The sequence below is a fragment of the Ochotona curzoniae genome, unplaced genomic scaffold (assembly GCF_017591425.1).
Source record: "Ochotona curzoniae isolate NIBS_2020 unplaced genomic scaffold, NIBS_Ocur_1.0 contig_1, whole genome shotgun sequence".
NCBI lineage: Eukaryota > Metazoa > Chordata > Mammalia > Lagomorpha > Ochotonidae > Ochotona > Ochotona curzoniae.
Window position 1 is genome coordinate 3,092,989 of NW_024464918.1, and position 20,708 is coordinate 3,113,696.

The 20,708-nt window shown below is 41.6% G+C and overlaps 1 protein-coding gene across 2 annotated transcripts in view; it reads right to left on the bottom strand.

Annotated features, from left to right (window-relative positions):
- Positions 1-20,708, bottom strand: part of CTNNA1 (catenin alpha 1) — a 141,634-nt gene that overhangs the window by 78,500 nt on the left and 42,426 nt on the right. For both annotated transcript variants that reach the window (XM_040977893.1, XM_040977982.1), the window contains exons 4-6: positions 11,348-11,514; positions 10,098-10,217; positions 2,553-2,825 (exon numbers count right to left, since the gene is read on the bottom strand). In XM_040977893.1, the coding sequence (XP_040833827.1) occupies positions 2,553-2,825; positions 10,098-10,217; positions 11,348-11,514 (560 nt within the window). The remainder of the gene's footprint in view (positions 1-2,552; positions 2,826-10,097; positions 10,218-11,347; positions 11,515-20,708) is intronic.

The window sequence follows — 20,708 nt, forward strand, 5'->3', positions numbered from 1 at the left end:
AAGGGATTAAGTTGTACTTGAGAAACATACACAACAGAGTGTCAGTTTGAATCCTGGGTACTGTGCTTCCAATCTAACTTCCTGTTAATGCACCCATGAAGAAGCAGACAACAGCTCAAGCAAACCCACCACTCACTCGGGAGATAGAATACATTGCTGGTTCTTGGCTTTAGCCTGGCTCAACTATTGGGGAATGAACTAGCGTGCATATCAGATTTGTCTGCCTCTCTCTATATACAGACTATTCAAATAAGTAAGCTTTGTTTTTTTTTTCCCTCCCAAACAGAGCTCTTTTAAAAGAGCTGGTTTGGGCCCGGCGCAGTGGCGCAAGTGGTTAAGGTCCTCGCCTTGCACGCCCGGGATCCCATATGGGCGCCGGTTCTATCCCGGCAGCCCCGCTTCCCTTCCAGCTCCCTGCCTGTGGCCCGGGAAAGCAGTCGAGGACGGCCCAAGGCTTTGGGACCCTTCACCCGCGTGGGAGACCCGGAAGAGGCTCCTGGCTTCGGATCGGCATAGTATCAGCCGTTGCGCTCACTTGGGGAGTGAATCATTGGATGGATGATCTTCCTCTCTGTATATTCGCCTTTCCAATAAAAAATAATAATAAAAATAAATCTTTAAAAAAAAAAAAAAAGAGCTGGTTCATTTCCAACAACTGCAGGACTAGGCAAGGCCAAAGCCAGCAGCTTCTTCCAGGCCTCCTAAATGGGTGGCAAGGGGCCAAGCACGTAGGCCATCTTCTGCTGCTTTCTCAGGCACATTAGCAGGAAACCGGATAGAAACGGAGCAGCCAGGACTCAACCTAGCACCTATATGGAACGCTGACACAGCAAGCAGTGGTTTAACTTGCTGCAACACCAGCCCCCAGAGATAAACCAGGAGGAGTAGGGGATAAAGGAAGACAAGAGGGAAGAGAAGATAGGAAAAACATGAAAAACAAAATGCAATCCATTTTACTTCTTCTTTAAAGCATCCCTACTTATAAAGAACGCTGGACAACTGAAACATAACATTGTCTTACTTTAATTTATTAAAAACTTCAGTTTTTTTTTAAAAAATCAAACTTCAAAAAAAAAATCTTAAGCTACTGCCATCTACTGGAAGCCACAAAGCTTTGTGGATAGAAATTAAAAATACAAAACCAACCCACCAGAGCAGAATAAACAGAGTATAAAAGATAGGGTAAGCAAAACAATATACACACAGCACAGCAATAAGGCATCACTCACGAAAGCTACTCACATGGCATTACGCTAAGAAAATGTTTAAAACCTAAGCCTGTTTTTCCCTTATTAATTTGGTCCATTATTTTTAGTATTTGTATTTTTAGTACTTCTAGTATTTGTAGGTATCCATAGACACACAAGCAAGATTAAGACCGCAGTTCTAGCTGGACTCAGAACCCTAACCATAAAGAGAAGTGCAGGTTCCATGGTCTGCCATGGAGTGCAAGTGTATAGCTGAGCCTCCTCAGAGGTTCAGAGAGAAGTGGAGAGCATAGCCAGGTGCACATGGAGGATACAGCGATGTATTGGCACCTGCAGAGGATACCTGGCACCACAACAGAGGACAGAACAAATCAATCAACTACCCCAGCCACATGCCCCACATTGGGGACCTGGAGCATGCCCCACATTGGGGACCTGGGATGGGTGGGAGGCAGGTGGGGGCTTTTCCCCTTGTCTCCCCCTTTGCCCCAGATACAGAAAAAATAATGTGGAAATAATGGTCTTACCCACTTTCCTGTAGCCCTTGAATCTTTATGCCCTAATTAACTATGCAAAGATTGCCCTCCCCCAAAAAGACCATACTTCTTGTGCTTCATTATTTATATTGTGCTTGATCAAAATAAATGGTGCTGGGCCCAGCGCAGTGGCCTAGTGGCTGAATCCTTGCCTTGAATGCGCCAGCTTTAATCCTGGCAGTCCCACTTCCCATCCAGCTCCCTGCGTGTGGCCTGGGAGAGCATGGAGGATGGTCCAAAGCCTTGGGACCCGCATCCACGTGGGAGACCAGGAACAGCTTCTATTGCGCGGCTCCGGCTGCTGCGTTCACCTGGGGAATGACTCATCGTATGGAAGATCTTCCTCTATATATATATCTGACTTTCCAATAGAAATAAATAAATCTTTAGAAATAAGTAAGTAAATAATAAATAAGTGGTGCTGCCCCAGAGGGGGAAGAACGAGCACAGAGGCTCTGAGCACCCCCGTCAGTATCTCCTGCAGCTTGACATGTGCCAGAAGGTTAAAACCTGAGCTGAAATTAATGACACCACTTCAATAAAAAATGACTTCACAGGAAACACATGCTGCATAAAAAGAACCCAGAAATTTAACCCATACTTGAAGGGGGAAAAAAGAAAGACAGATGCTTCAGGCCAAGTTCAAATCAAGTAGACTGATGGGTCCTAACAATTTCTTTTTACTCAAGATCACAAATCTGAGTGGAAACTGAGCGTTCATCAAATGTCTGACCACATTTCCTCAAGGAATCGACTATCTTCTAAGCATTAGTGCAAAACCTCAAGTCCTCTACCAAGCACAACTTACATCAAAGTTATTGAGTGCGTAGGCCAGCTCACCACCCCCACTGCCACCAGGGTGCTGAGAGGCATCATCAGATGTTGTGGCCTGGGCTGCATTGGAAATGCCAGAGACTGCCTGCTGCAGCTGCTTGTAGATGAGGTCCCTGTTGGCCTTATATGCTGCAACATCTGGGTGCTGCAGGCATGCTTGGGATGCAGTATACAGGATTGGAACATTTTTCTGCAGGATTCCTCTAGCAGCAGCCATCTGATCCCGATGACCCACGTCTTTCAGTTCCTACAAAAGTAAAAAGAAAGTGTTCGCACATTACTCAGGTTTGCCAGTACATGCTTGGCAAGTGAGTTTATACTAATCAAATACTTTTGTTTTACACTGACAATTTGACTTAAGAGTTAATAACAGCAAAGAAATACAGCCTAGCAAGGTAAAATCTGGAGCTGAAGAATCAACAGGCCTTGAAATCTCCTACTCTACATTTTCCTTAAGTACTGTGCCCTTGGTTTCACTCTTGGTACTTACCAATTCCTATAACACAGGGATAAAAATTGTACCTCTTAGTACAGTTTTGAGGATTACATGAGATAATGCATGTAAAGCACATAGTACATTACTAATAAAAAAAGATAATGCAGAAAACCTTAATTATAGTGTACCTATCCTTAATCAACACTGAAAGATTACTCAGATCTACATTTAAAGAGAGTTAAGATGTTATGAGGAGGATGTATTTAACTTTCAGTTACACAGGTCACAACAAGACTTCTGTGAAATGAGGACAGGACAGCACAGGCGTACATAGATAATGCGGGTGTGCCAAGCTACTCCCACTCTCTGAAGACCACCTTAAGACACAAGCCACACTTTAATACACAGCCAAATCAACGACTTCACAGGATATTAAGCCATAAAATTCAAACTCACGTGCTCCACAGACTGCAATTCATAATTAGAAAAATCTAATAAATGTGGTCTTAACTCCTAATTATAATGCACAAGTAAAGGGATACGATGTTCTTAGCATCAGTCCTATTGTTAACATCTACTATTAGATATGGTAAATGACAAATACAGCAGCAGCAAACATTTAGCTGGGGAGTGGCATGAGGTACCAGAGTGGCTTCTGACTCCAGGTTCATGCCAATGTGTGCCCTGGGAGGCAGCTGTGATGGCTCAGGCAGCTGGAGTTCTACAGACATGTGGGAAAGCACAACTGAGTTCTCAGCTCTCTGCAGGCTCACTGCAAACATCTGGGAAATAAACTAGAGAATGGAGTAGCACTTACTAGCTCTACTTGTGCTTGCTCACTCACTCCTTTTCTCTTGTCTTCCTCAAGTAAACTGTTTGAAGAATTTTTTTTTTTTAATGGAAAGACTTATTTACAGAGAGGAGAGACAGAGAAAGATCTTGGGTCCACTGGTTCATTCCCCAAGTGGCTACAACAGCCAGATCTTAGCTGAACTGAAGCCAGGAGCTTCCTTGGGGTCTTCCATGTGGGTACAGGGTCCCAAGCCTTTGGGCCGTCCTCGATTGCTTTCCCAGGACAAAAGCAGGGAGCTGGATGGGAAGTGGAGCAGCCAATATACAAACGAGCACCCATATGGGATCCTGGCACATGCAAAGCAAGAACTTAAACCGCTAGACTACCACACTGGGCTGGCAAGTAAATTTTAATATAACTTTTAAGACTGTAAAATCTTGGAGCTTCAGTGTTGGCTCAATTAGGTAATCTACTTCTATCCCAGCTGTTCCATTTCCCATCCAGCTCCCTGCTTATGGACTGAGAGAGCAGAAGAGGATGGCCCAAAGCCTTGGGACCTTGCATTTGTCTAAGAGGCCCAGAAGAAGCTCCTGGCTGGAAATCGGCTCAGCTCTGGGAGATGCAGCCATTTGGGGAGTGAATTCGTGGATGAACAATTTTTGTTTTTGACTGTCCTTCTCTACAGAACTCTGCCTTTTCCAAAAAAAAATTAAGTTTTTAAAAATATTCAAATAAGAATTTTGGATCAGATCTAAGAATATTAATAACTGACCACGAGATGTATGTGCATTGTACTTAACATGAAATTATAGAATTGCAATATTAATGTTACCAACTGAATACTAGAGTACAGATTTAAATACTTTAAAAATTAGTATTACATGTGTAAACAGTAAGAGAAAATTGACTAACTCAGAAAGGCCAAAGTCAATTTTTCAATTAAATTCTGACTTAGCTATTTAACAGCTCATCTTCCTAAATGAGTTCCTAATTAAGCATTAGAAAGATACAAAACTTCCTTTGGCTTCCTTTTCCCAAACCCTGATCTCAGTACGCATTTTAGATTTGCATCCTTACTCAGCCCTTGTAGGCTATGACATATCTCATATAGAATTTGAATTTGTGAATAATAAATCGCAGAACTCAAAACACCCGATAGCACAGTACATTACATTAAATACACTAAATAATCAGAAACAGGACCCTGTGGGTTTAGACAATAAGTGATCATTCCAACACTCAAACCATGACAAGGAGTTTAGGCAATCTATTAAGCTCCAACAAGCTGGTATGCAAACTATTTCTGGCATTTACTAACTATTTTGCCAGGACCACAAACAACCTCAGGAGTCATCTAAGAAAGCATTTGTCTTTAAGCATTTACAATTGTCCTCTGTTTTGAAAATGCTTTTGCAATCAGCTTTAGCATTCCCTCCACGTTTCTTTAACCTGGATTATCACCACTTCAGAAAGGTTACTAAAGACACTCACAATCACAAAAAATTTAACAGATGTCAGAATTACAATTCAACAACTGATTTTTCTATGCACTGCCTTTGCTCAATGGGAAAATTTTCAATTTTTCCAAGGGCTGTATTAGGCTAAACATTCAAAAACAGTCCCTATGGATTTAGACAACTGATATTTCTAGGACTCAAAACAAGTTGCTATTGCTCACTGTTATGCTTACATGGCTGCTGCACATTTTCCATGAAGCAGTTTAGGAATGTCTTGCCCTCACCACAATGTGTACCTTACAGACTTCTACTAGGTAAGTATGGGGAATTTACTTTAACCTATAATGAAAATAAAAACTAAATATCATCATTTACCCTACTAGAATGCTTTACTTTATCTCTAGAATTGTTTCTTCCTTGGAAGAAAGTAAATCTTGTTAAGACAGGAAAATGAGCACTATGACAGGGCATCACTGTTGTGTAATAATCAATCAAAAGCATTCTAACTCAAGACAGAATGATGAGAAGCAATCTACACTACTACTCAAAGTAAGCTGCTAGCCAAAGTAGAGATTTAATTATAGAATTAAAATCCCTAGGTCTTCTTGAACCTTTATGATTTCCCAACTTCCCTATTTGGTTTATGACTCAAGCAGATTCAGAGCACCAATAAGAAAACATGAAGAAGGGTCCGGCACATATGGATACCAGTTCTAATCCTGGCTGCTCCACTACTCCCTTTCAGCTCCCTGCCTGTGGCCTGGGAAAGCAGAGGAACAGTTCAAAGCCTTGGGAGCCTGCACGCACCTTGGGATCCTGCACCCATATGGGAGATCCGGAAGAAGCTCCTGGATCCTGACTTTGGATCAGCTCAGTTCTGGCTGTTGCAGCCACTTGGGGAGTGAACCAGCAGACAAAACATCTATGTCTCTGTCTCTCCTCCTCTCTGTGTATCTACCAGGAGGCCATGCATGACTTCTACCCTATCTCCCTCTTCCCCCACATACAGGAAGGAAAAAGAGAATGTGGGAACAATGGTCTCACCCACTTTCCTCTAGCTCGACCCTAATCAACCATGTAAAAATAAAAAAACCAACACATGACTATAATTTGGCCAGACTGCCACACTTAAATAATTACCATTCTATTAAACAATTTCTTCTCATGGTAAGTCAGTCCAAATGGGGATAGAGGGAGGTTTACAATTCATGTAATAGAGACTAAGCCAATAATAAATGATGAAAACACACTGAGCCCAAGCTAAGCAAATTCAGACAGTACACCTAATCAAGTGAAATTGTCATTTATAATAGTAAGAATCAGAATTAGAAAGCCTGAATTTCTTACATAAAAAATTAGTCTGATCACATCTTATGACTTGAAATATGGGTAGTATATTACTATTCACCGAATGCCCACCACGGAGGGCCTCCTGACACTGTATCAAATACTACACGTACGTCACTGTCTTTAATTCTCTCAACCCTGCGACCCATTTATACAAACACACATATAACCAAATGACTGAGCAGTAGCCACAGTTGAGGCTTCATATTTTAGATATTTACTCCCCCAGAACAAAGAAGCCCTTCAGCAGTCACAGTGGGTTATTTACCCAAATCCCACCCTATACCGGATTCCCCCTGCCAGCAGAGATCTTGCTGGGTATTCTTGGCCTTGGAAGGCTGCCTTAGCCCAGGAGCAGAAGGCAGATCATGATTATTCTCTGTCATGATAACTCCACTTTCTGCCAATGATACAGAAATTGCACGACACAGACATGGGACAGTCTGTTGGAAATTTCTAGACTGTTTGTTTATGAAGAGACATATGGAAGAAACAGTCCTTTACTTCCTCATCAGACATACTGACGTGTGTAAATGAGTTTTTGCAGCCCCCAGTGCCAGTCAACGAAAGATGGCAGTGCTAAAAAAATGTCAAGAACCTGGATCCTTGATATTGTACAGTCCTTAAATTTGACAATGTTGAAGTCACTTAACCTAACCTGGGGCATGCCGTTATTAGTGAAAAAATAAAGCTAGATTTTCTGTGAACTAAAATGGAAAGATACAGATATCGTCTAACAACAATTCAGGTTTTCAAGGCTTGATTTAAAACAAGGATAAAAGCATAGGCATCTGGCACAGTGACAGTTAAAATCATCACTTGTGAGGCCAACATGGTGGTGTGGCACACTAATCCTCCACCTGCAAGCATGGCACCCCATGTAAGCACCAGTTCACGTCCTAGATGCTCTACTTTCGATCCAGCTCCCTGGTTTGGACTGGAAAAGCAGCAGAGGGTGGTTCAAGTGTTTGGGTGCCTCCCAGCACCCACACAGACAAGCTCCCAGCTCCTGATTTTGAATCTTTGGATTGGCTCTTCTCTGGTCATTCAGACAAGATGTATGTAAATATGTCTCTGAAAATCTACCTTTCAAATAAAATCTTTTTTAAAAAGTTAGCACCTGGGATGTACACATCCTAAATCTAAGTAGTTCCAACCTCAGCTACTCCACACTTCCTATCCAGAGTCCAAGTGATGCTCCCGACACATAACAGATATTAACCAAACTACTTAGGTTCTTGCCACCCATAAGGAAGGGAAAATGGGATATATGAGTCCTGGATGAGGCCTGGCCCAGGCCTGTTTGTTGTGGGTATTTGGGGAATGAACAAGGAATTGGAAGATCTCTCTGTTCCCTGTCACTCTTTCAAATAAATCTTTTGTGCAACAAGAATTAACAACACATATTTCATCAGGACTGAGGAAGTTGCAAGCAGCTGGAGGGCAATGAAAGCACTCCCCTGGCATACTAACACCTGAGACACACGAGAGGCTGGGCACAGGAAGGGCGCCAAAGCGCCTCAACAGCAAAACATGAAAGGGCTATCAGAGCTTGGAAAAGTAAGTATACTGGAGCCACGTGTCACATAACACAGACTACTAGTAACGATTAATATGACACATAAAAGTGAGAAAACATGGAGCCAGCAGAGTAAAAGGATACATCACTGATATGGTAGATTTAGAGATAAATTTCCAACGTACTTTAACCAGCCTCAGTTTAAAAAAAAAAAAAAATCAGCACTAACTCGGGTGAATCCCTGAATGCACATACCAAAGGCCTAAACATTTTCCAGATACCATCTTTATAACAAATTGTCAAGCTATTTAACATTCTCATGAGAATTAAAACAGGAAGATAAAGTGAACACAGCTTAATCATAGCTTTATTAACAGTATAACACTGGGATGGTGCTGCGGTCCGTTCAGTAGGTGTTGATGACACGAAGGTGTGAAGAGAACAGCTTCTCTGTTTGGCAGGGCCCAGTGGATGTCTCTCTGACCACCTTGATGCAGTCTCCAACCCCTCCTGCCGTTTGCATGGACATTCAAGCACCCCGCTAAGAATGCTGTAATCTATTGAGGCATTGTTGTTTGCCCCGTGAGATAGTTTTTGCAACCGACGTGAGCTTGAGAGTTAATGTCACTGATAATGTCTTGGTGAGTGGGCCTTTGTCAGTTTACATACAGGAGCACAATTAAACCCATGCCGTTTCTGTACACCTTATTGTGAGCCTACCTATTGCCCTGAAATCTGGCCCAGACATGTAGCATACCTTCTGGGAAAGGGCTTGATAAATATCCTAAATGTTATTATTGCAAGTGATGGGAGTAAGAGCTGAAACTGCTATGACAACAAATATAGTTACTGTTATCTCAAACGCTAGCCTGTCTTTGCAATTTCTTTGGAGTACAGAAAATGTAACTGTTTTAGCCACTTTCATAATTTTTAGCTAGAGGAATTAAGGATGTTTTTATTAAAGAAATATGCTTTCAATTCTTGTTTGTTTATGGGGTTGTAGAGCCTATAGTTGTAGGGGGATTTAACATTTGAAACTTTTGTGTTGGATTTTTATCTTTCTTCTCTTGAAACCTATTTTTTCCACTGAATAATGGGTAAACTGTAGATATAGAGAAATGTGGTAGGAATGTATTACTGATTAGCAGGTAGTCGCATGTGTTGTCGCCTGGCTATTACTCCAAGGCTACTAAAGAATGAATAGTGGCTTGCTTTGAAGAATATGAATACAGTATTTTGCAGAATTATCTTTAGGGGCACCTGCTTAGCCCTGAAGTGCAGACAGAATGACCAAATGTCTGCACATGCCCCATTAGTCTTGAAGCAAAACTAGAATAATCAGTTGTTGGTACAGAAGTTTGTGAGGTGTGTGAGTAAATAAAAAGGACAGCTTCTTGAGCTGTTGCAAGAGCGCACGAAGTGACAGTGTCCATGTCTTGTCTTTATCGCTGATTCCACGCACCCTTCACAAGCTCCGAACTCAGCTGGATCTGAACTCCGGCAGGATGGTGCTTTTTAAGTTTATATGTTTTGGCCCAGAGTGGTGGCCTAGCAGCTAAAGTCCTCACCTTGAATGCCCAGGGTCCCATATGCACACCGGTTCTAATCCCAGCAGCTCCACTTCCCATCCAGCTCCCTGATTGTAGCCTGAGAAAACAGTCAAGGACGGCCCAAAGCCCTGGGACTCTGCACCTGTGTGGAAGACCTAGAAGAAGTTCCTGAATGCTGTCTTCGGATTGGCATAGCACTAGCTGTTGCGCTCACTTGGGGAGTGAATCATCAGATGGAAGATCTTCCTCTCTGTCTCTTCTCTCTGTTTATCTGACTTTCAATTAAAAAGAAAAAATAACAATAAATAAAAAGTTTATATGTTTTAATGTTAACTACATTAGCAGGGCTTTTCCCACTAGGAAATAAAACCAACAACTTAAAAATACATTCTGAAATCATGATATGATGGATTGTACCTGCTGTCTTTTGGCTGCCATGATGTTCAGCTTATCCACTTCTGGTTTCAAGGCTTTGTACTGTATTCCTAAGTCTTGTTCATTTCCAGCATTCCGTACTTTCAAGATACCATCTTCCACCTATAAAACAACACCCACCCCCAAAAAAAAATTCTGAACAAATCATGTGTAAAGATACTTTAAATAGATGGTTCAATAGGTTATATGCTAACCCTCCACCAACATTCCATATGGACTTCAGCTGGAGTACCAACCGCTCTACTTCCTAACCAGCTCCCTGCTTATGGCCTGGAAAACAATGGAGGATGGTCCAAAGCCTTGGGTACCTACACCCAACATGGGAAACCCAGAAGAGGTCCCTGACTCCTAGCCTTGGTCAGCTCAGCTCAGCTCTGGCTGTTGCAGAGTGAAGCTATGGATGGAAGATGTTCTCTCTATAAATCTGCCTTTCGAATAAAAATAAATTAATCCGTAAAAAATACTTGTTCCTTTTAGCATCTACTCAGAAAACAACCCAAATGTAAACTGTAATTTTGTTTAGATCTGAAACAAGAGTAGCTATCAGACAGGAGTTTTATTCAAGGGGAAAGGTGGTACAGTGCAGTGGCTTAGCGGCTGAAATCCTCGCCTTGCATGCGCCAGCATAACATATGGGTGCAAATTTATGTCCCAGCAGCTCCAATTCCCATCCAGCTCCCTGTTTGTGGCCTGGGAAAAGAGTTGAGGACAGCCCAAAGCCCTGGGACCCTGCACCCATGAGTGAAACCCACAAGTTCCTGGTTCCTGGTTCAGATCAGTTCAGCTCTGTGCCATTGTGGTACTTACTTGGGGAGCAAACAAGCAAAGATTCTTCTGTCTCTCCTCTGTATAAATCTGACTTTCCAATAAAAATAAATTTTAACCAAAAAAAAAGGGGGGGGACATTATTATGTTGGCTTCTCTTTAAAGTAGACAGCTCCATGTATTCTTAGTTTCTCAGTGTTGGAACTGCATTAATTATCTCCTGTAATCAGTTAGAAGAATACATTTACTACAGATTCTTCCTTAGCACTAATATTTTGAGCAGGGCCAGTACTTTGAGCATGTGGAACAAAGGCGTTCAGTAGAAATTTAACAAAAACATCCCCAATGCATTTTAGATAAACCAAATTGAAAACCCAACTAAATCCTACAGAATGTTGCTGAACTAAGTTTGGCTAGCAGCAGCCTCACTGTGACAGAACAAATTACAGACACAGGCCTGTACTCACAACTTTGAGCTGAACAAGTAATTTGTAGACATCTGCCATGTCAGCCAAAATCAGCAGCCGGGTAACAGCAGAGAGCAAAGCTCGAGCTGCTCGAACCATGTTGCCTCGCTTCACAGAGGAGCAGGGGTCATCTGCAAACTCTCCGGCAGCAGTCTTCATCAGGTCACCTGTTTCACAGTTTGAAAAATCATCTCAGCAGGAGCACATCTGAGTTACAGGAAATAACTGAGTTACACTGGTAAGCATAAAACTAGTTCAAACTTGGTATATTTCAATGTTTTCGTTTTTTAAATTTGCATTTGTTTTCTATCCGGCATTTTAAAAACTACCCTCATTTAGTGCTGGTGAAAGCAAAATAATTGAAGGAAACTGGCACTACACATCAAAAGGTTTAAAAATAGTTCTTCCTGGGCCTGGCGCGGTGGCGCAAGTGGTTGGAGGTCCTCGCCTAGCACGCCCGGGATCCCATATGGGCGCCGGTTCTAATCCCGGCAGCCCCGCTTCCCTTCCAGCTCCCTGCCTGTGGCCTGGGAAAGCAGTCGAGGACGGCCCAAAGCTTTGGGGCCCTGCACCCGCGTGGGAGACCCGGAAGAGGCTCCTGGCTTCGGATTGGCATAGTATCGGCCCGTTGCGCTCACTTGGGGAGTGAATCATCGGACGGAAGATCTTCCTCTCTGTCTCTCCTCTCTGTATATCCGCCTTTCCAATGAAAAAAATAATAAAAAATAAATCAAAAAAAAAAAAATAAAAAAAAAAACAAAAATAGTTCTTCCCATTAATCTAGTAATACTTCTTTCCAAAAAGGAATAAAGTATGTATTCTATTGGGGGAGGGGGATAATCAAGTAGCAGAGAAAAATGGGATGTAACACAACAACCCTCACAGCCTCAGAATGATTCAGAAATATGGTAACAACACAGACTTCACTAACCATCCCAGGTATTGTCAACGACAGCTGTAACAGAAATTCACCACAAAGTTTTGCCATTGACTTGTTCAACTGCCTCAGAGTAAAACACTGCAAACAGCTCAAATAGTCAACAATAAGCATTTTATTATGTAGATGATGTGCAGCCTAAAATTGATTATTACATATTTACATGGAAACCAAAATGTTATGTCTTAAGACCAAATTTGAAGGAGAAAAAAAGGTAAAATTACAAATAAATGAACATAATCAATATTTTTAAAGATTTACTCATTATTTGAAAATTACATAGTTATACAGAAAGAGAGAGGGGCAAAGAGATGTGTTCCATCTGTTGTTTGACTCCCTTAAAAAATACTTGTTCCTTTAGCATCTACTCAGAAAACAACAGCCAGTGATAGGCCAGTCCAAAGCCAGGCGCTTCTTCCGGGTCTCCCACAGGCGCAGGGCCTTAAGCACTTAGGCCATCCTTTGTCGCTGTCTGACACATTAGCAAGGCGCAGGATCAGAAGTGCAGCAGCAGCATGTGAGATTTAGTGACCTTATTCTTTATATCAAGGTACCAGCCCCTATAGTTAATATTCTTTTAAAAAACACAGAAAACGGGGCTTGCGCTGTAGTATGGTAGTTAAAGGTACTGTGTGTAGCACCTGCATCCCGTATGGGCACCGATTCAGGTTCCACCTGCTCCGCTTCTGATCCAGCTCCCTGCTAATGTATCGAGGAAGGTTACTTGGTGTGCCTACACCACCCATGTGGGAAACCTGGAAGAAATTCCAGGATCATGGCTTCGGCCCCAACCAGACAAGCCCTGGCTGTTGGCAGCTATTTGGGAAAGATTCCTCTTTCTGCAACTCTGCCTTTCAAGTAAATGAATAAATCTTAACACAGAGAGAGATTGGAGTTTAAACAGTGGCTATTCATTAGTCTACATTGTTTCTTTACTCTATACTAAAAAAAAAAAAAAATCTACAATGAACAGAAATAATATTTACAATGAAAATTCAACATACATCTCACCACAGTTATGAAAATCCAATTCATATAACCTAAATTAACAATTTATAACATTTTGTGGGGATCAACATTATAGCACAATAAGTTAAGCCACTGGCTGCAATGTATCCCATTTGAGCACTGGTTAGAGTCCTGGCTGCTCTGCTTCCTACAGCAAAGGGGATGACCGAAGTATTCAGACCCTTGTCATCCATGTGAGAAACCAATGCTCTGCTTGTATATAAAACAAATAATAATAATAATAAAAAATCACAAAGTACCACAGAATTTCAAAAGAGAAAGCACTAAGAACCAGTTGAAAGACATAAAAGGCCAAAAAGCTACACAGAAAGCATGGTATTCCAAAAAGGACCCACGCCTTCAAGCATGGTAAAGTTACGGGACGTGTGACTTCAAGCACATGAAACAGAAGCATAATAATGATCAAAATCATTAAATCTTCTCTGTGGCACTACATATATTTTAATTCTGTCAGCCACTTACAAGGTAGGGGAACATTAGCATCCACTCATTTTTTTAAAGATGGTGAAAAGACAGAGATCTTTCATCCACTGAATGATACCCCAAATGCCTCCAACAGCTAGGTCTAGGTCAAGCCTATCTCAAGAGCTCCATCCAGTATCCCCATGTGTGGCATCCCCCTCTGCTTTACAATAGTAGGGAGCTGGATCCAAAGCAGGACAGACAGGACTCCAATCAGCATGCCAATGTGGGAAAACCAGCATTTGCTAATCTACTGTGCAGTGACACTTATCCCAGCCCTTACTGACAAGTTAAACTACTGAAGCTTGCGTGGGTTGACTAACTTATTCCCTATTACCTAACTAGTAGTTGGTCAAACTAGGATTTGTATGGTCTTAAGGCCACTTACCAAGATGAGGTAAACATTAAAGACAAACTTAGAGCCTGAATTCTCTACTGTAACTGAAAAGTCAAGGATGTGTAAAACAAAGCTGAAAATAGAAAAGCCATGAACAAACAGTTCCATAAATAATTCCTAAGCCAGAAGGAAGTCAAAATCATAGATAAATAGGACTAAACTAACTGAAGTACAAATAACAAACCTGACTGGAGAGATGAATGAGAAAGCTCCTGAAAATCTGGGGATTAGTGGTAGTTAATAATAGAGGTGGGCCCCGAAGTTCAGGCCGTTTTTGACTATGAAAAGTGAACACAGCATTGAAGATGACTTTTAACTTTCACCCCAGTGTTGTCTGAGAGGGAGAAAAGGGCCAGGGCATCACCAGAGCAAGTGAGCTGAAACAGACTGTGGGATGTTTTTTTTAAAAAAGTTGGAAACTTTCAGACTGGATTCAAGTGTGAGAAGCAGATTTCTATGACATGAGAAACAAAGAGAACTATAAGTTTTCACGCTGTCAAAAACAAAGAATTTTCTAAGAGAAAAATGCTCAAAACAAATCAAAAGCAGACATATAATGAACAAGAACTGAGAATAAAGATGCCAAGAACACTTCATGATAAAATCTTTTCAACAAGTATGATATGCAAAAAAGTAAGTGAATTCCCTCTCTCATTCCTTCAAATATTTAGAAAATAAATCAAAATCTTAACAAAAGCTTAAGTTATAGAACACTAACAGGAAAACGCTAGTGTAACTCTTGTAATCTTTGAGTAGCCAACAGTTTCTTGGCTATGACACTAAAAGCATGAAAAACAAGAAAATCAACAAAATGCATACCTCTTTGCATCACAGAACACTATTAAGAAATTTTTTTTAAAAAATAAGTGGAATACTATTTCTGCAAAAGACATGCTGATCAAGTCTCCAGAATATGCAAAAGAATTCTTACCAGTCAAGAGCAAAAAGAGTATAATCCAATTTCAAACAGGCAAAAATCTGAAGACACCTCTTCAAAACAAATGGTCAATAATGGTCAATAATGAAAAGGATACTCAATTTCATTTACACTAGAGAGCCACAAATCAGGAACAAAATAAAGACACCATTTCAAATCTAAACAACCAAAAAGGGAGGTGGTGTAGCACATTAAGCAGCACTTTGAAACACCTGCAACCTGTATCCCTGCTCTTTCACATCCAATACAGCTGCCTGCTGATGCATCTGGGAGACAGCAGAAATGGCTCAGGTGCTTGGGTCCCTGCCTCCCAAGTGGAAGATCAGACAGAGTCACAGGTTTGGAATGAATCAAGGAATGCAACCAAGCAACTTTAAACTCTTACTATATTTCACTCTCTCTCTCTAAATCTTTGTTTCCCCCTCCCTCTTTCAAAAAGATGAAAATAAACAAAAACTAGACTCAAAGAAAAATGTTGACCAAATGCAAAGCATCAAAGTCTGACACTGTAGTGTAAAATAGCTTTTCTGGGGAACAGCTGGCAGTTCCTGAAAACACTGAAAGTACCAGTAATCCCACTCTTGGGTGCACACCTAAAAACGTGTACATGAATGTTCACAGCACGCATGATTCACAACAAATAGAACAATTACTGAACAAATGTGCTATATCCATACAAGGAAAAACTATCTATAGATGAACTGAACAAACTGTGATAGAACACTGGTATTACATCAAATGAAATAAATACACTGGACACAAAAAGTCCCAAGCTGTACTATTTCATTTACAGCAGACAAGAGTGAGAGAATGAGATACAAAGTAGCAGAGGCAGGAGAGGGAGGAGAGGTCTTCATTCTGTTTTTTGAGTATTCATCTGTTCAATAATGCCTTCTGAGAACATGCCAGGCTGGAGCAATGGCCTAGTGACTAAATCCTCACCTTACATGCCCAGGGATCCCATATGGGCACTGGTTCACTTCCTGGCTGCTCCACTTCCCTTCCAGCTCCCTGCTTGTGGAGAGGATGGCAGCAGAGAATGGTTTGAGGGCCTCGAGACCCTTGCCCAAATGGGGGACCCGGAGGAAGCTCCTGGTTCCTGGCTTCAGATCAGCTCAGCTTCCAGCCTTTGCAGAGTGAGCCAGTGCATTGAGATCTTTCTCTCTGAATCTCCTTCTCTGTAAATCTGACTCTGATACAGTGGGTCAAGCTGCCCCTTGTGATACTGGCATGCCGTATTGGAGTGCTAGATCAACTCTTAGTACTCCACTTCCAATCCAGCTTTCCTCTGTTGTGCTTGGGAAGGCAGCACAAGAGGACCTAAATATTCCGGTCCCTATCATCCATGTGCTACAGATGAGGATGAAGTTTCTGGTACCTGGCATTGGCCTGGCCCAGACAGGGCTGCTTCAGCCTTTTCAGAAATGAGCCAAAAGAAGAAATTAAGTCTCAGTAACTCTCTCTCTCTCTCTACTCCCCACTATCCCTTCTTTTGCCCATTTATCCGTCAAACAACTAAATCCTTAAAAATTAAAAAGACAGCACCTTACAAAGTCTTGAAAGTTCAATCACAAAAACAGCATGGCTATCTGCAGGAAAGAACATTCCAGACAGAGAACACATTCAAACTTGTCTGTCTCTAGGGCAGACCTAACCAACCATGTAGCTGTATGAGAAGTATGAGCAAAAGCAGTTTTGTGGGAGATGCAGACATCAGATTTCAAGGGTAACAGAACAAATTATAAATAATACTGCTCTCTGAAGAAGCTGGCCTACTGCCAGAAGAACAGTCAAGGGCCTGCTAAAGGAAATTTGTTTTTATTTATTTGTAGTTCATGAGTAACAGTGTAATGAGGGAAACAAATCATCAACTTGATAGCCATGTAGGTATCAGAAATTTCACCACTTGTAAGTCCTGTGTTACATAACTGTAAAACAGATAATACTGGTGATTCTCAGAGTAGTACAGTACCACAAAAATAAATAAATAAATAAAATAAAATAAAACACTAAAACCATGCAATGGAACAAATGATAACTGCTCTGGCACTTAATTTTTTCTACCAAAGTATTGAAAACTTCCTTATTGTCAATTATAAATGAACAGGGATATGACAATAACAATATTTACTGAATAACTTGCAGCACTGAAAACAATTCAAAGACTTTTATTTCTTTTGGAAAAAGCACTAAAAATAATTTATTTACTTGAAAGACAGAGAACAGAGGATAAGACCCCATCTATTCTCTAGATCACTCCTCAAATAACTGCATCAGACAAATCTGGGCACACTAGAGCCAGAAGCCTGCAGCTCTATCAGGATCTCCCACCTTGGTGGTGGACCCAAGCCCCGGGGCCATCCTCCAATGCCTTCCCAAGTACAGTAGCTACAACTGAGACTGTAGTAGCCAGCCTAGAACAAGCATTTTGATGTGGGATGCTGTTACAATCAGTAGCCTAATCCACTGTACCATAACACTATCCTCCAAAGTAGTCTGGACAACACTTGCATTCTCAAAGTATACAGGAGTCATCTTTTATATCCCTCGGTGAATTATCTTATTCCTTGCTAACTTTAGATCAGTTTTCAACATCTAAACTTTGTACTCTCAGTGTCATTAAATACGTCCAAGAGTTCCATGAATGTGACATCCCTTTCTGTTACAACCACATTCCTCATTTAAGTACCGCACTTTGCTTCACTAAGTTCCTCTGATTAGAGGATTGTAAAGGATCTAAAGACAGCAGATGACCATTAGAGTCAATACTTTCAAGCTCCACTATATTCTACTCACATTTCAAGCCCATGCTTGTTACTTAACATTTCTCTTTTACCTATCCACCTTTGTTGACTAATCTGGATTTTGAAAAGTATGCATTTGTGGTGGCCAGCATTGTGGTGTGGCAGGTAAAGCCTGGCACAAGCAATACAGGCATTCCATTTGAACACCAGTTCAAGTCCCAGAGGCTACACTTCCAATCCAGCTCTCCGCTAATTTATTGGGAAAGCAAAGAAGACAGCCCAAGTGTTGAGACAACCGCACCACATGGGAAACACGGAAGAAGCTCCAGGCTTCAAATCCGTCTGGCTCTAGCTGTTACATCCATCTGCAGAATGAACCAGTGAATAGAAGATCTCTGTCTCTCCTTCTCCCTCTATAACTACGCCTTTCAAAAAAAATCTTTAAAAGAAAAAAAATTATCTCACTAGTAAGGCAAGCATTGCAACAGAAGTGATTGAGACCACTGCTTGGGATAGCTCCATCCCATTAGAGTCCTGGTTACTAACTTTCCGATTTCACCTTCCTGGGAGGCAGCAGAGGATGGCTCAAGTACTTGAGTTTCAGACTGACAGTTGCAGGCAATAGGGGATCAAAACAGCTAACAGACAATTCCCCACACCACTCTCTCTGTTTTGATCTTTCTTTCAAATTAATAAACATTTTTTTTAAATTATTTGTGTAAAATGGTTCATCACTATGAGAAAAAAGCTGAGCAGTGAACAATCAAAAACAGACTCTAAAAGAAGTGACACAGTCAATAAGCATAGGTTATTTATTCAATAATTCACATACTTCATAGTTGGCAGCAGTCTGTACTTTCTATACACAATTACTCACAGTTAATAAACACTCCATGGTAATTAAAATCTGAACCATATTATTGTGGGACTAGTACTATTGCAACTATGATATCTGAAATTTGTGCATATGGGAGTCAAGCAAAGTGAAGACTCCCTGTTCCACCCCCCAGGGTTGCTGTAGAGACAAAACCAAATGCTCCAGGATGCATAATGTACTTTGCAGAGCTTTTAACAGTGCCTGGCACTCCCTTTCTCTTATCACTACAGGAATTAATTGCACATAGATTATGGGTAAGAATGAGGCAAAAGGATACTGAAGAAGATTTTGCATCACACACAGGCAAAATCTGGACCATAAAATATGGTGAGACATGAGAGGAGTAGAAGGCAGCTCTTGGGCCTTTAAACTAAACTAGAGGAAGATAAAGACTTTGGAACACACTGAAGGCTCAGCAATGCTAAGGAATCCCAGGTTTCTCAGACAGTGGAAGCAAGGAAGAGAGGATCTAGGGAATAGACCCTGAAGCAGCTGTCACAAAAATGAAACAGGTAGCTAACTTCAGGTAAATGACAGAATTACAGGACCAGGACACGCCAATCAGGAGTAATTTAAAGTAGACACATAAACCAACAGTCTATCTAAATGCATCCACATTTTTTTAATTTTTAATTTGAAAAGCAGATTCGCAAGCAGGGGGTAAGGGAGCACAGAGCCACAAGGCAAGGACGGAGATCTTCAATCCACAGGTTTACTCCCCAAATGGTGACAATGCCCACCCAGGGTAGCGCCAGACTGAAGCCTGGAGCTAGAAGTTTCTTTCAGGTCTCTCATATGTTAATAACAAAAAGGTTTGCATGTAATTTAAACAATCACTTAATCTCACTTCACTTATTCTCAAATTTTTCACCAGTTTCATCTACTCTTTTCTATGGAATCTTTTTTGTGTGGTTGGTTGTTGGTTGGTTTTCCTCTTACGGTTTTATTTATTTCTTTTCTTTGGAAAGGCAGAGCAGATTTATGGAAAGGAGAGACAGAGAGAAAGCTCTTGCATCTGCTGGTTCACTTGCCAAATGGCCAAAACTGAGCAGATCCAAAGCCAGAAGCGAGGAGCTTATTAAGGTGTCCGACATGGGTGCAGGGGCCTGAGGACTACTGCCCAGGTCATAAACAAAAAACCAGATCAGAAATGGTGCAGCCAATAGGATGCTGGACTCCATGCTTGGTATATGCTTGCAATGAAAGAACCTCAACTGAACTTGAACTGTGGCAATGTAGCAAGGTGGAGGAATCCACCATGGGAGGAGGGTTGGGGAGGGGTAGGGGAAATCTCCCGTGCCTAGAAAACTGTGTCACATAATGCAATGTAATAAAAAAGTAAATAAAATGAATTTTTTTTTAAAATGAAGCAGCCAGGGGCCCGGCGCGGTGGCGCAAGTGGTTAAAGGTCCTCGCCTTGCACGCCCGGGATCCCATATGGGCGCCGGTTCTAATCCCGGCAGCCCCGCTTCCCTTCCAGCTCCCTGCCTGTGGCCTGGGAAAGCAGTCGAGGACGGCCCAAAGCTTTGGGAACCTGCACCCGTGTGGGAGACCCGGAAGAGGCTCCTGGCTTCGGATCGGCATAGTATCGGCCCGTTGCGCTCACTTGGGGAGTGAATCATCGGATGGAAGATCTTCCTCTCTGTCTCTCCTCTCTGTATATCCGCCTTTCCAATGAAAAAATAATAAAAATAAATCTTAAAAAAAAAAAATAAAATGAAGCAGCCAGGACACAAAGCAGCACCCACATGGGACACCAGCACTGGCAGGCCAATTAGCCTGTTGAAGCACAGTGCCAACCAACCCCAAGCAGCTCCACTTAAAACCACAATGAAGAACGCAAAGCAGTTTGAAGTCAAACTCATCTTTTCCTTTTCTCATATTCCGAAAGCTTCTGCTACACTACAACCAAGATAGCTTTCAAACACAATACTGGGAAGTGGAGGTGCTCAGAAATCAAATCTGCAAACATCTTTAC